Here is a 15,851-nt window from a genome sequence, read left to right as displayed (position 1 = left end):
TAGGCGGTTCTGGTGGCCTTCCATGACGGAGGATACTGGATCTTTTGTTTCTGCCTGTCCTGTTTGTGCCCAGAATAAGCCCTCCACTCGGGCCAGTGCCGGTCTGCTGCGCCCCCTGCCTGTTCCACACTGTCCCTGGTCGCATCTGTCCTTGGATTTCGTCTCTGGTCTGCCCGCCTCCGACGGTAACACCGTTGTACTGACTGATGTTGATCGCTTCAGTAAATTTGTTCATTTTTGCCCTTGTCTAAACTGCCTTCGGCTCGAGAGACTGCGGATCTGCTGGTCAGGGAGGTTTTCCAGGTCCATGGTCTTCCCTGTGATATAGTGTCTGACCATGGCCCCCAGTTCACTTCTGCTGTCTGGAAGGCTTTCTGCTCTGCCATCGGTGCCACCGTCAGCCTGTCATCAGGGTTCCATCCTTAGACCAACGGCCAGGCTGAGAGGGCCAACCAGGGATTGGCGACTGTTCTCCGCTGTCTGGTGTCTGCCAACCCATCCTCTTGGTCCTCACAACTTCCCTGGGTAGATTATGCCCATAACACCTTGCCATCGTCTGCTACTGGGTTGTCCCCTTTTCAATGCCTTTACAGCTATCAGCCTCCCCTTTTTCCTTCTCAAGAGGTAGACATTCCGGTTCCGTCTGTCCAGGCCCATGTCCGTCGGTGCCATCGGACCTGGTGGCGAGCCCGTGCTGCACTGCTAAGGGCCTCCAGCCGTTACCAGCGCTTGGCGGATTGTCATCGCACCCCTGCTCCGGACTACTCCCCCGTTGACCAGGTATGGCTCTCTACCAAGGATCTACCGTTGAAATCTGACGCTAAAAAACTGTCCCCCAGGTATATTGGTCCCTTTCCCATTGTCAAAGTCATTAACCCCTCTGTGGTCCGTCTGAAGCTGCCCCGCACTCTCCGGGTTCACCCTTCCTTCCATGTGTCCTGCCTCAAACCTGTCTCTACCAGCCCTCTAGTTCCTCCGGCCCCTCCGCCCCCACCTCCTCGTATGATCAACGATCATCCGGCTTACACCGTTCGTCGTCTCCTGGACTCTCGTCGCCGCGGTCGCGGCCTGCAGTATCTCGTGGACTGGGAGGGATATGGCCCGGAGGAGAGGTGTTGGGTCCCTCATCGACTTGTCCTGGACGCGAACCTCATCCGGGACTTCCACAGGACACACCCTGACGGGCCTGGTAGGTCGCCCGGTGGCGCCCCTCGGAGGGGGGGTACTGTCACAGCCTCTCGCCCTTGACATCAAAGCGATCGCCCTTGACACCTGCTACACCAGCTGACACCTGCTACACCTGCTGACCCCTCCTTCACCCCGGCACACCAGCTGACACCTGCTACACCAGCTGACACCTGCCGACCCCCCCTTCACCCCGGCACGCCAGCTGGCCATCAAGCAATCGCCCTCACCCTTAAAAGGCCTCCACTATGGACCAGTCTTCGCTGGGACGTCGCCATTCATGGACTTCTGCCTGCCTGCCTATCTGCCACTGAGCCAACTCCTGCTCTACCCCCGAGATCGGTCACTTCACTAAAGACTTGATTCTTCCCTTACCTGGTTGCCCCGTCTGCTTTTGGGTTCTTTCCTGACACGTGACATGTACGGAATTAACAGAAAAGCACTGTCTAATATAACTTCATTACTTTCACAGGTAAATGTACTTTAACTTAGATCAACATTCATTCATATTTTTACTTTACTTTTCCTCACAAAGAATGCCTTCAAAAGCTACCGAGAAGGAGGAGCATATCTAACGAACTGATCTCTTATTCACAGGTTCCTGTCTGTTACTCAAGTGTCAGACGGTATCAAAATAAAAGTCTCTGGATAGACAATTAAACTCAGAACTGGCAGGACCATAACAGTGACCATACCATTAGTAACAAAGACGATATGGAGGAATCTGAGAGTGAAGTGGAACAGCGTTGAATGTGAGGATTTTGATTTTTTATTAAGGCACAATAGGGTATTCAATAATTTAATCAGTAAGTTTGATATGAATGTGAAAAAAGAATGTAATGTGTGAGTGGAAACATTTATGCATGAGTTTGTTGAATATTGTGAACTGGAGGGATACATATTGAAAATAAAAAAAATTAATAAGTAGATGTTGGTAAGGTGGGTTTGTTGATAGAATGGAATGGAGAGAATTTTGGTTGTTTGGGGTGGCTGGCAAAGTGAACGGATGTAATGTTAATTTATTAAATTATGTTTTAAGCTATGCAAGGTTTGCTGTCAAGCTAAGGAGGAATATAGCCCATTATGAAAAGAGGAAAGTTGAGGTGTGGAATATTTTTAGGAGTATAATGGAAAGAGATGTTAATATGTTGTATGGCTATATTAGAGAAGACGAGTTTGTTGGTGGATTTGTAGAGGGGAGCAATTTTATTGTGATTGGGGAAGGAGGGAGGGCAATGTTGGATTTTAGTTAAACAGGATACTGTGTGTGGTATATGTGTATTTTTTTCTTTGATTTCTTTGATTTGGTGGCGGGGGTCTGTTGTGATTGGGGAAGGAGGGAGGGTAATGTTGGATTTTAGTTGAACAGTACACTGTGTGTGGTTTATGTGTATTTTTTTGTTTGATTTCTTTGGTTTGGTGGGGGGGGGGGTCTGTAGGCTGGAAACCATGCCAAGGCCTACAGGTTACCTCACCATTTTCTGTTTTTGTTGACCTGTGTTGTAATCTTTGATTCTGTAGAGTTCAATGGGTTTGTAAAATGTTTTGTTTCACTACTTGTTTGGTATATGTGTGTTGTATTTTCAATGTTTTTATTTCTATAGAATAAAAGAGAAAAAAAAACATTTAATCTACCCAGACCTTGAAAAAAAAAGTAACAAAGAGCGTGACATTTTGAACTTTGGCAATTATTTACACACCAGACCGAACTAGTAAAATAATAAATAAATAAAATAAAATGTTAACCCAATACACCCGTAGTAGGAAACCAACATACTTTGTATATTTACAGACTTTGTATAGATAAAGATAGATTTGTATAGATAAAACTTACTACTCCACCTCCAATATCTAAATTACATAATGGGAATCAGTAGCGTTATTATGTCGCTCAATAAAGATTTTACTGACCTCACAGTGGTTTCTCTGTCCTGAAAAGCAAAATCAACGGCCTCGAAAAGCAGGTAATTAAAGTGTCCACATTCAGGCGTGGTAAGACACAAAACGCCATTAACCAAAAGCAAAGGAACCCCAGGTTATCCCAGGGAGTGAATATAGGCCAGGGCTTTTTACGGCCATCAAAATGGTAAGGACCCTGCGCTGACCTCAGTGAGTACTGCTGGATAGTCGAGAGAAAATCTCTTGTTTTTCATGGAGCACCTTCGTGCACTCGTTGAGCTTTATGCGCTTCTCATTAACCAACTTGGAGTAGTAAGCAAAGACCATGATGCGGTGCTCCTTCCAGATAACGGTACCCAACTTGTGTGCAGCCTCTGCGATGCAGTTCCGATCCTGGAATCTCAGGAACCTGGCGATGATGGGTCTCGCTGGCGAGGGTTGATTAGGAAATTGGCTTTTGCGTAATGCCCCAATCTTGTGTGCTCTGTCAATTTCCAGTCCCCCTGGGAAGTCGATGCTCAAAATCTCAGGCAAATTTTGCCTAGGAATGACAGGGCATCACCTTCCTCGCTGCCTTCTGAAAATTCGATGAAACGTAAATTATTCCTTTGCTCCAAGTTCTCAATGTCGTCCAGCTTTTGTCGGAGGGCCTCCACTTTTGTGGTTGTTGCTGGGGGTTAGCCTGCTGCCTTTCGTTAGCATCCTCCAGGAAGCATAGTCGGCTCTCGACTTGAGAAATGTGGCTAGTAATTTCAAACAATTTGCTATCTGTAGCTCTTGTTGTCAACCATATAGCCTCTAGCTTCTTGTCGTGGGCGTCAGACTTTTCCAAGATTAATGCAGTGAGTTTAGCAAACTCTTTGGCCACTTCACCGGAGACGGAGCTAACCTCTGGTTATCTTGGGTAGTGCTAGCCGCTTCGTTAGCCTTCACCCCGATGGGACCAGTTCTTGAGGGATTCATGGAATTTCTCGTAGCGTTTGGCATTGTTCTACTATATTACCAACTTTTTGCCCAATAAGTCAAAGAAAATTGGCTCTTTGTCCGTTTTCAAAGCTAAATATTAGCAGGGCGGGACACAGCTCTTCCTCATGCAGCCATTCTCGTCAACCACGTCATGTGACTCCGACCCACCGGTGTGTTCTAAATACATATGACATAATATGCAATCTTGTGGGGACTTTTATCAAAAATCACTGCACGGTAGAATGATTGCATATATTGTCAGCACTGGAGGCCTCAGCGGGAATCGAACCCCTTTCCCTAAGGGTGTCATTGCTAACTGATGAGGTTGTGACTCGGTTTTGTATTTTTTGTGTTTTGAATCACTTGTAGTGTTGATGGAAGGACACTCAGACTTTCATGTAAGGGCTACAGTGGTTGGGACATCCCACACTGGAAAAACAGAATAAGACTTGTAATTGTTGACTGATTACCTACCGAGTGATTGTTAAGGGAGGCAATTTTACCAGTCGCAATCACAGTATTAAATGCACCATGGCTGGTGGATGGTTTTAATTTCTCTCTCTGAGGGTATTGACATGATAAAGGATTTTCTAGAACAGTAGCATCAGTACTTGCCCTGCGTCTTCTAGTACAGCCAGTCTTACTCACTCTGCTAGTATTTAAACTGGAATACACAGCAAATAGTCATTAAATTAATCACAGGGATTAGGTAATTACTGAGGACGTCTAAAGGATGCCAATTCCATTGTAGGAGTGGGTCTGACCAGAAAGCACTGAGCAAAACCATTTACAGCTCTATTTTATGTAGAGTTATGCCCACAGAGAAAATGTCCAATCAACACAACTATACCTCATGATAACATAAAGCCTCACAGGGTTATAAGTTTTAGAAACGCTTTCATGCTGGTAACCATTATCTACAGGTTATTTCTAAATAATAATATTTCTGAATGTCACATTTTTCTAATTGAACTTTCTTCCACCAGCGACCTAAAACCTTTCCATGGGATGATTCATGACCTTGCCATTGGCCATCACCATGGAGACGAGGCTGAGCAGACACACCAACACATGCTCTGCTCATTAAGAGGAGAAGTGAGGGGGCCCGGCGGTGCATTCCACAGTGCATGGCAACTCCCCAACGCCCGGTTGTTTTGCTGTTTTATCTAATGAGAGGAGACAAGAGGGGCAGGCCATAACCTCAGCAGCAGGATGCTTACATTTACATGTTCCATCAGTGTCCACCTCGTCGGGGCCACAAGTCAGCGCCACCACGGGCAGGGAGTCTGACATCTCTGTCTCTGTTTGAAGGTAGATAGATCAGGTGGATACATTAGATAAGACAGACAGACAGACAAGACAGACAGAAAGAAAGAAGGACAGACTGACAGACAGGTCAATAAGCACCAAATGTCATTCATGAAATCAACGGAAATGGCACAGTTGGAGCTTAATAGCATTTGCATGACTGTGAAGGGGATCTGGGTTTAGTGTTACCATGTGCTTTGTTTACAACAAACAGCAGAGTTTTATAAGAGCTCAGTAAGTACATGTATTAATATTCCTGTCTGTGCCCCTGACCGAGGCATGGCAAGAAGTGCTGGAGTTGGTCCCTGGGCACTGCAGTGCAGCTGCCCACTGCTCCTACTGTGTGTGTTCAGGATGTATCAAATGCAGAGGATGAATTTCCCCATGGACATTAATAAAGTACATCTCATCTTATGTGTTTTCAGGCAGTTTGACGAATATTTTGGTTTTTAAAGGTCTGGCTAGATCAGCAGACTGCTGTTGAGTACAGCATAGGGATGTCTATTTTTCATAGTAAGTGGAGGTCTCTGATTTCATCAGGCAAAAAATTGTACCGAGCATACACCATTTGGAGATATACAGATATATCTATTTATCTATGCATAATTTCCCCACTCATTAAGTATCTCAAAAAAAAAATCAAAATTCAAATAATGGATACTTTTCAGTGCAAACATCATGTGTAAGCATCCACTAACACAGGCTCTATAAATACTAAATGAACACATATAATTTCCTTTTCACAAAAGCCCTTCTCAGAATGCATAACGGAATACACAAAGGGAAGCACATGAGCTCCTGAATGGAAAAATAAAAACCCAGTAGTACAAAGGCAGCAGACCAGTATGTCTCATGAAATCTCGTCTTCATTTCTGCATTTCAACATGTGATGCTTTCTAAACTTCCCAGGTAGCATGTGTATCCAACTCTAAATTAAAACTTTTAGTTTTCAGAGCTTGTAAAAATGGTAGCACTGTAGCACTTATGCAAGGATGTCTTTTGCACTGCCGTACCCTGTGCGCAGTAGCCCATGCATCCCTGGGTCGGCTGGAGCAGGTAAATGTAGAAGCCTCCACAGTTGCGTACTGTGACGGGAATGCGGAACAGACAGCAGTCCTTGCTGTCTGTTGAAAAAAACTGCCAGGCAGCGCAGGCCGTCAGCTGCCGGAGCTCCAGCGGCCCCGGCAAGGATTCCCCCTCACCCAGGGACAGCCACACTGGGGCCTGAGTGCCACAGCGGTTTACCTGGGTGGTTTTTTGAGAGAGAAATAGAAAGCACAACATAGATAAAGGTAAAAAGAAGGAAGAATATAACATAGGATATAATGTTATAAAATATCATATAATAGCATAGTATAACATTGTATAGCATGACATAAAACAAAATATAACAAATACAAATTAGTGGATGCTTCCTTCTAGAAGAAGTTAAGTAACTTAATTTGGGGTGAGGGTCAATATAACGTGATATACAATACACGATTTGGTGGATACGCTTAAGCTGTCCACATTTTTTGCATTGGTGGTGGCCCCATTAGGAGTTTAATGCCAAACTGGCACTTTATGGTGTCATTCTGTACCTATGGATTTATACAGGATGAAGGTGAGGGAGAGAGCAAGACACAGAAAGCCAGGAAGGGAGGGAGATAGACAGAGCAAGGACCAGACAGCACATGAATTCAGAGAATATGTCAAGAATCAAAACGTGTATTTGAGGAAAACAGTTAGCAATAGGACACTGCTGCTGTAAATTCCCCCTGAAACAAAGTTTCCGACTTGACAAGTACCAAGTGAGAGCAACTACGTCCTGGGAATGAGGCTGGCACTTCAGATGGAACCTATAGGCTGCACACAGTGGGCCACCCAGAGGAAATGAGCAACATTCCAGTTTTCCTTGCACTCTCCTTCACATGTACACATGCACAGACAAGTGCTTGCACATCAGCACATGCGCGTATGCACACACACGTATATATGTATACAGGGAGAGACACACAAGCAGACGACCCAAAGACACAAACTCAAAGACGCAACGCACTTACAAGACTAAACACACACACACACACACACACACACACACACCCACACACACACACACACACACACACACACAAAGGGGAATGCACCTACCCAAACGTATCCTTTCATTCACAGACAAGTGGTTTTTGCTGACACAGATGATGACCCTCCATAAAGCAAAAGTTGGCAATGGCACTCACATTATTGTAACTCGACTACATACTGTGTGGGAAAAGCAGCCAAATGCATGTTGCAGTATATTGCAAGGAGCAACCTGTGGACTCCAGTAATAATGAACACGAGATAGTCCATCTGAATAGTTGAAATGACACACCTTGTGAATAGAAAGTAAACAGAGCTTTATCTACATAAGACACAGTGACTGAAACAGTCGCCGTGGTGTCCAACCCTGCTGCTGGAGAGCTACCGTCCTGCCAGTTTTCACTCCAACTCTAATTTACACATTGATTCAATTAATCAAGGTCTTGGTCAGTAGGTAATTAGTAGAATCAGGTGTGTTAAATTCGGGCTGGAGTGAAAACCAGCAGGATGGTAGCCCTGCAGGAGCAGGGTTGCACACCACTGAGTTAGAGGCTTAAAGAGGTTACCAGTTAAGTAAATGAGTAACACATTCGCACACAAAATGATATTTGAGGTGTCTGAGCAAGATCTGACATACCCTAAGATTGCTCAAGTCACGCTTATCCACATCCGATAGTGCCAGATTGTGGTTGTACAGGGTGTGAAGAAAGTAAAGCAAGCAGTGACTGAGAGTAAGCCTGCATCCTAAGCAAATTTACCATCTGTAACTACAACTTCAAATGACATAAACTGACTCCCTTGAATGCTGAGTCACCCTAACGTATCACAGTATTTCATATTTACATTTAAGATCATTTAGTTAATACACTGATCAATAGCAACCTACAATGAGCTCAACAGTGGAACAAGATAGAGGAAAATCATTCTGGGTCACAAAATTAAAAGCAACAAATAGTAATGACTACTCCAGATGCGACAAAACATCCCACTGACTGTAGAATTATCATGTACAACAAAAACATACAACTCATCTTCAAAAAAATGTTCTGTCATGTTCCTCATTCTGTGCGTTCACATGATGTCAGCTGTCAACAAGTAGGCACTGACCTCAACACACTGGGTTGGCATGCTGGCGGGCTTATCAAAAATCTGAAAGCGGTACCAGCCTGGTGTGAGGGAGTGGTCACAGACAAAGTCCTGCAAGGCCGACTGCTGCAGAGAAGTGGAGCTGAAACTAGTGCTGCGGTAGGGGTTCTGGAGGAGCGAATGCCCTCCTGGAGCACACTCTGGAGGAAGCACTAGAGAGAGAAAGAGAGGACAATGTGAATGAACGCAAGCTGTACACCACAAGTGTAACTGAAAGAACGTATGCAATGTCCAAACAGAGGTCTAAAGCATGTAAAGGTAGGTACACATTACACACTAAGAGGTCCAAAGCATTTAATGTCATTATTAGTCATTAATAATGTGATGCTATTTTTAAATGCTTTTAATAGGAACTTCAAAGCCCACCAGCAACCATCTCAACAGATACATACACACACACGGACAGAAAAACCAGTGTTTTTCCTGCCTTTATAAGGCTTTTGCAAAGCACCCAAGTCAATTGAATGAGAAATATGAGGGAAGTTTTTCATATGCCACACTCCAGTTCAAAAATCTACCTAATAAAAACATTTTGTCTGTCAGTCTGTGGTTGCATAGCCTCCAAGCGGACCCTCGCACAAATGCGACCGGGTCTAATATGAACTTACACTTTGCAAAAAGAAAAGGTTTGCTGTCTAGTAGGCTTCAGAGAGGGAGAGAGATCGGGATAGAGAGAGCGAGAGACTAAAAAATGAACTAAAAACCGATATAAGCTAATTAGTTTCCAGTCACTTGGCTCTCTACTCTTATATGGAGATTTCAATGCCAGAACTGGAAATGAAAAAGACTTTATAGAAGTGCTTCCGGAAAATATTCACACCCCTTCACTTTCCCCATATTTTGTTATGTTACAGCCTTATTCCACAATGGATTAAATTACTTTTTTTTCTCTTCAATCTACAGACAGTACCCCATAATGACAAGGTGAAAAAGGTTTTGTAGAAATTTTTGCAAATTTATTAAAAATAAAAAACTGAAATATTGCATGTACATAAGTATTCACACCCTTTGCTATGACACTCAAAATTGAGCTCAGGTTCATCCTGTTTCCACTGATCATCCTTGAGATGTTTCTACATCTTGATTCGAGTCCACCTCTAGTAAATTCAATTGATCGGAGATGATTTGGAAAGGCACACACCTGTCTATATAAGGTCCCACTGTTGACAGTGCATGTCAGAGCAGAAACCAAGCCATGAAGTCAAAGGAATTGTCTGTGGACCTCCGAGACAGGATTGTATTGAGGCACAGATCTGGGGAAGGGTACAAAAAATGTCTACAGCTTTGAAGGTCCCGAAGAGCACAGTGGTCTCTATCATTCGTAAATGGAAGAAGTTTGGATCCACCAGGACTCTTCCTAGAGCTGGCCGCCCAGCCAAACTGAGCAATCGGGGGAGAAGGGCCTTGGTCAGGGAGGTGACCAAGAACCCGATGGTCACTCTGACAGAGCTCCAGCGTTCCTCTGTGGAGATGGGAGAACCTTCCAGAAGGACAACCATCTCTGCAGCACTCCACCAATTAGGCCTTTATGGTAAAGTGGCCAGACGGAAGCCTCTGCTCAGTAAAAGGCACATGACAGCCCGCTTGGAGTTTGCCAGAAAGCACCTAAAGGACTCTCAGACCATGAGAAACAAGATTCTCTGGTCTGATGAAACCAAGATTGAACTCTTTGGCCTGAATGCCAAACGTCACGTCAGGAGGAAACCAGGCACCTCACATCACCTTGCTAATACCATCCCTACAGTGAAGCATGGTGGTGGCAGCATCATGCTGTGGGGATGTTTTTCAGCGGCAGGAACTGGGAGACTGGTCAGCATCGAGGGAAAGATGAATGGAGCAAAGTACAGAGAGATCCTTGATGAAAACCTACTCCAGAACGCTCAGGACCTCAGACTGGGGCGAAGGTTTACCTTTCAACACGACAATGACCCTAAGCACACAGCCAAGACAACGAAGGTGTGGCTTCGGGACAAGTCTGTGAATATCCATGATTGGCCCAGCCAGAGCCCAGACTTGAACCCCATTGAACATCTCTGGAAAGACCTGAAAATAGCTGTGCAGCGATGCTCCCCATCCAACCTTACAGAGCTCGAGAGGATCTGCAGAGAAGAATGGGAGAAATACCCCAAATATAGGTGTGCCAAGCTCTTAGCTTCATAACCAAGAAGACTTGAGGCTATAGTCGCTGCCAAGGGTGCCTCAACCAAGTACTGAGTAAAGGGTGTGAATACTTATGTACATGCAATACTTCAGTTTTTTATTTTTAATAAATTTGCAAAAATTTCTACAAAATCTTTTTTGCTTTGTCATTATGGGGTATTGTATGTAGATTGATGAGAAAAAAAAGGAATTTAATCAATTTTGGAATAAGGCTGTAACATAACAAAATGTGAGGAAAGTGAAGGGGTGTGAACACTTTCCGGATGCACTGTAGGTGATAGTAAATTACTCATACCATTCCACTTATGCTACCCTCCTGTCACAAAACATAGACATAGTTATGATAGTATAGTATATGATAGATAGTATAGGCCAAGGGGGAGGCATATGGGTGTGGTGAGAGAGGACGTGCAGGTGGCTGGTGTGACAGAGGAAGATGCAGAGGATAGGAAGAGATGCAAACGGATGATCCGCTGTGGTGATCCCTAACGGGAGCAGCCGCACGTAGTAGTAGTTATGACAGTAGAGTAAATAAGTGTGGAAAATAATTACAAATGTGTAAGGCCCTAGGATTATAGGATTATACATTGTTAATGGGAAAACAAGAGGAGGTTCCCTAGGCAAATTCACCTATTCTCCCACTTTAGGAAATAGCGCAATAGATTATGCAATCACAGATTTTTATCCTGAACAAATCTAGTGTGATTACTCAATTATCAAAAAAATAGCACTTAATATTTGTTTGGAAATGTCAGAAATGGATTGCTATCAGCGGAAAATTTGTTGGACACCCTATGATGGCCTGGTGGCCTGTCCAGGGTGTCTCCCCGCCTGCCGCCCAATGACTGCTGGGATAGGCTCCAGCATCCCTGCGACCCTGAGAGCAGGATAAGCGGTTTGGATAATGGATGGATGGATGGATGGATGGACAAATAAGTGTATTCATTGTCTACCACAATGTCCCATATCAGATCACAATCAGATCAATTTGTACTTGAAAAGAAAAACAAGCCTTACCAAGAACAAATCACCCTGATCATAACCTTTTATTGCTCCCAACATCTAACAAATGGACGGAGCACACAGACTACACTAATGCATTTCATTGTAAAAACATTCAAATGTTACAAGATGACTTTTATATAATCAATACTAGATAAACAAAGATGGTGCAAATATGACCACAAAAGATCTGAACAAACTGGGAAAAGTTTCCAATCTGAAAGGGCTTGATCACAAATCAGACAAAAAGCAAAACAAAAAATGTTTGACAATAAATGTTCTTCCCTTCACAAAACAACTGAGAAAAATATCAAACACAAAACATAAAAAACCCTAGAAACCAAGCATTACGCCATGATTACCAGAGGGTTCTGAAACAATATAAGAAAATTATCTCTCTCATGAACACAAGAACAGACACTTATTATGTAAATATGACACTTCGTAAAGAGCCCCCTCTGGTCAAGATGTCTCACCTACACATCTACGATGTGCACTACCTTTTAAACCAGATGTGAAATATAAATGTATAATTGTAACCACACATACAACTGCTCTATACGGGTTACAAAGTATTGCTGTTATTGTTGTGGCTGTAACATTGGTATATAGTATGTAGTTGTGAGGTGGATGGTATGTGAATATATAGTGTATACTTTTGGTACATAAGATAATATCGTGTAATATAGTGGCCCACTTAAAGCCCATTGAGGCATATTTGTAATTTGGGATAATGGGCTATACAAATAAAATTGACTGACTTGACTTGGGAATATATAGCATTGTATATGGGCATGATAGGTTGTGAAGTTGTGGAATTGGTATATGGTATAGTGTATGGGCAATATAGTATATAAGCTACTACTACTACTTCGGCTGCTCCCGTTAGGGGTCGCCACAGCAGACCATCCGTTTCCATTTCTTCCTGTCTTCTGCATCATCCTCTGTCACACCGGCCACCTGCATGTCTTCCTTCACCACATCCATAAACCTCCTCTTTGGCCTTCCTCTTTTCCTCTCCCCTGGCAGCTCCATATTCAGCGTCCTTTTCCCAATATACCCAGCATCTCTCCTCCGCACATGTCCAAGCCATCTCAATCTTGCCCCTCTTGCTTTGTCTCCAAACCGTCCAACTTGAGCGGTCCCTCTAATATAATCATTCCTAATCCTGTCCTTCTTCATCACTCCCAATTAATATCTTATCATCTTCAACTCTGCCACCTCCAGCTCCGCCTCTTATCTTTTCATCAGTGCCACTGTCTCCACACCATATAACATAGCTGGTCTCACAACCATCTTGTAAACCTTCCCTTTAACTCTTGCTGGTACCCTTCTGTCACAAATCACTCCTGACACTCTTCTCCACCCACTCCACCCTGCCTGCACTCTCTTCTTCACCTCTCTCCTGCACTCCCCATTACTTTGGACAGTTGACCCCAAGTATTTAAACTCATATGCCTTCGTCACCTCCACTCCTTGCATCCTCACCATTCCACTATCCTCCCTCCCATTCACGCAAAGGTATTCCGTCTTGCTCCTACTGACTTTCCTTCCTCTTCTCTCCAGTGCATACCTCCACCTCTCCAGGCTCTCCTCAACCTGCAACCTACTCTCACTACAGATCACAATGCCATCCACAAACATCATCGTCCACGGAGCCTCCTGCCTGATCTTGTCTGTCAACCTGTCCATCACCATTGCAAACAAGGGCTCAGAGCCGATCTTTGATGTAATCCCACCTCCACCTTGAACCCATCTGTCATTCCAACCGCATATCTCACCATTGTCACACTTCCCTCATACATATCCTGCACCACTCCTACATACTTCCCTGCAACTCCCGACGTCCTCATACAATATAGTATATAAGCAATATGGTATAACATATGGGCATAGGCTACTGATTATTCAACCATAACAAAACTCTGTATAGTAGCGACACACCTGTTTTGCATACATGCTTGCCTCCATTCTGTTGCTGTTCCATTTATTTCGCCATTTTTTTGTTTTCTTTCTTAGTTTTCTTTTTTGTGTGAGGGATGTCTGCAAGTGCTAGAAGCTGCTGTGAACCAAAATCAAATTCCTCATGTGTATCCGAACACTTCCCCAATAAAGTTGATTTCCCCCCCACCCCCTTTTTCTCGCTGATTGTACTTGGCCAATTACCCAACTTTTCCAAGCCGTCCCAGTCACAGCTCCACCCCCTCTGCTGATCTGGGGAGGGCTGCAGACTATCGTGTCTCCTCCAATACATGTGGAGTTGCTAGCTGCTTCTTTTCACCTGACAGTGAGGAGTTTCACCTGGGGGATGTAGCGCATGGAAGGATCACACTATTCCTCCCAGTTCCCCCTCCCCCCCGAACAGGCGCCCCAACCGACCAGAGGAGGTGCTAGTGCAGCGACCAGGACACATACCCACATCTGGCTTCCCACCTACAGACATGGCCAATTGTGCCTGTAGGGACACCCGACCAAACTGGAGGTAACACAGGGATTCAAACCGGCGATCCCCGTGTTGGTAGGCAATGGAAAAGACTGCTACGCTATAAAGTTGATTCTTATTCTGATGTACACCAAAAAAATAGAAGGAAAATCTATGCTTGCTTTGTTGATTTTAAGAAAGCTTTCTACCAGCTTCTTCAAAATGGTATTGGTGGCATAGTATACAACCTGATAAAATTTAAATGCTCAGAAAATGTGTGCAATAAGAACTGATAAAAAAAAAGAACAGAACCTTTTAAACAGTGTGGTGGAGGTTATCAAGGTTGCAATTTGTCTGCCACATGCTTCAATATATACTACATTGACTATCTAAATTATTCAAAAACTCTACAAGCCCTGGGCCTCTTTTATGCAGATGATCTTTTGTTATCACAAACTGAGTAAGGCCTTCAAGAAAGTTTAGATATATTACACAAGTACTGTTAAAACTGAGCATTAAAAGTTAACCTAGACAAAACCAAGATCATGATATTAAAAAAAAGCAAGATCAACAATAAAAAAAGCATCAATTTGTCTTAGGAGAAACATTATTAAATAATACAAATGGACTATGATATCATAACTTGGCCTAAAAATCAAAGTCTCTCCTTACCTCACCTATCTCGTAACCTTTCGAGAGGTCGTTGGGCACCGCTGTTGAATCCGCAAACAGTCCTCGCCATCTCTGTCTGTCCTCAACTGCCCTCTGTAAGCTGGCAAAGTCAAGGCCTGTCCACTCTGATATTACATAGTAATCGTTTCTTCTGTCTTTGCCAGCCCCTCACTGTGCCTTGCAGGATGGTCTTGGCAAGGCCGGAACTTCTCGAGATGTGACCATACCATTTTAGTTTTCTCTTCTTGACGATTGTCAACAAGTCTTCATGTGTTTCAATGGTTTATGTAATCCTTCTTCTCACCTCTTCATTTGTAATATGGTCTCTATATGAGATACCTAGAATCTTTCTGCAGCACCTCATCTCCATTGCGCTTATTCTTCTTTGGAGATCTGCTGTGAGTGTCCAAGTTTCACATGCGTATAAAAAGATGAAGATGACTATTGAGCGCATCATTCCGACTTTAGACCCGGTACTAATGTTTTTGTTTTTCCAGATTCGTTTTAACTTTGTGAGTGCCGCAGTCGCTTATGCAATGCGGTAAAGGACTTCTGGTTTGGATCCTTCATCTGTGACAATGGCCCCAAGATATTTAAATTTGTTGACTGTCGAGTGTTTGACCATTGACGTGAATGTTACTGCTAATGCCACTGGTGTTATTAGTCATTAGTTTGTTTTTTTCAGCACTGATTTCCATGCTGTATGCCTTTGATGGCTTGTCAAGGTGTTCAACCAAGCTTCACATTCCACAGTCTCTAGACACTTTGTAAAAGCTATGTCCACACTGGCACACAAGGCTTGTACAACTTTTTACAGTATCAGAAAAGTATTATCAAAATTAAATCCCCCAACAAAGATCTGGCTTAACATTTTCCACAGCATTTGTCAAGTTATGTTTTTAGAATATGTGCAGCTTCCCCACTTGAAAGGGATCGAAGGATCTACCCGAAGGTTTTTAACTGGATTTCACTCAATAACCAAAAAGCTTTTCATTTTTTACTCCTTTTATTTATATAGATTTGATCCATC

The 15,851-nt window shown here is 43.6% G+C and overlaps 1 protein-coding gene across 1 annotated transcript in view; it reads right to left on the bottom strand.

Annotated features, from left to right (window-relative positions):
* Positions 1-15,851, bottom strand: part of vwde (von Willebrand factor D and EGF domains) — a 90,748-nt gene that overhangs the window by 73,282 nt on the left and 1,615 nt on the right. Inside the window, exons 2-5 of the mRNA XM_056286934.1 lie at positions 11,038-11,041; positions 8,527-8,717; positions 6,372-6,603; positions 5,271-5,345 (exon numbers count right to left, since the gene is read on the bottom strand). Coding sequence (XP_056142909.1) covers positions 5,271-5,345; positions 6,372-6,603; positions 8,527-8,717; positions 11,038-11,041 — 502 coding nt within the window. The remainder of the gene's footprint in view (positions 1-5,270; positions 5,346-6,371; positions 6,604-8,526; positions 8,718-11,037; positions 11,042-15,851) is intronic.

The sequence above is a fragment of the Lampris incognitus genome, chromosome 9 (genome assembly GCF_029633865.1).
Source record: "Lampris incognitus isolate fLamInc1 chromosome 9, fLamInc1.hap2, whole genome shotgun sequence".
Taxonomy (NCBI): domain Eukaryota; kingdom Metazoa; phylum Chordata; class Actinopteri; order Lampriformes; family Lampridae; genus Lampris; species Lampris incognitus.
Note: the sequence above shows the minus strand (reverse complement) of the source record. Positions and strands in the feature narration are given on the sequence as shown.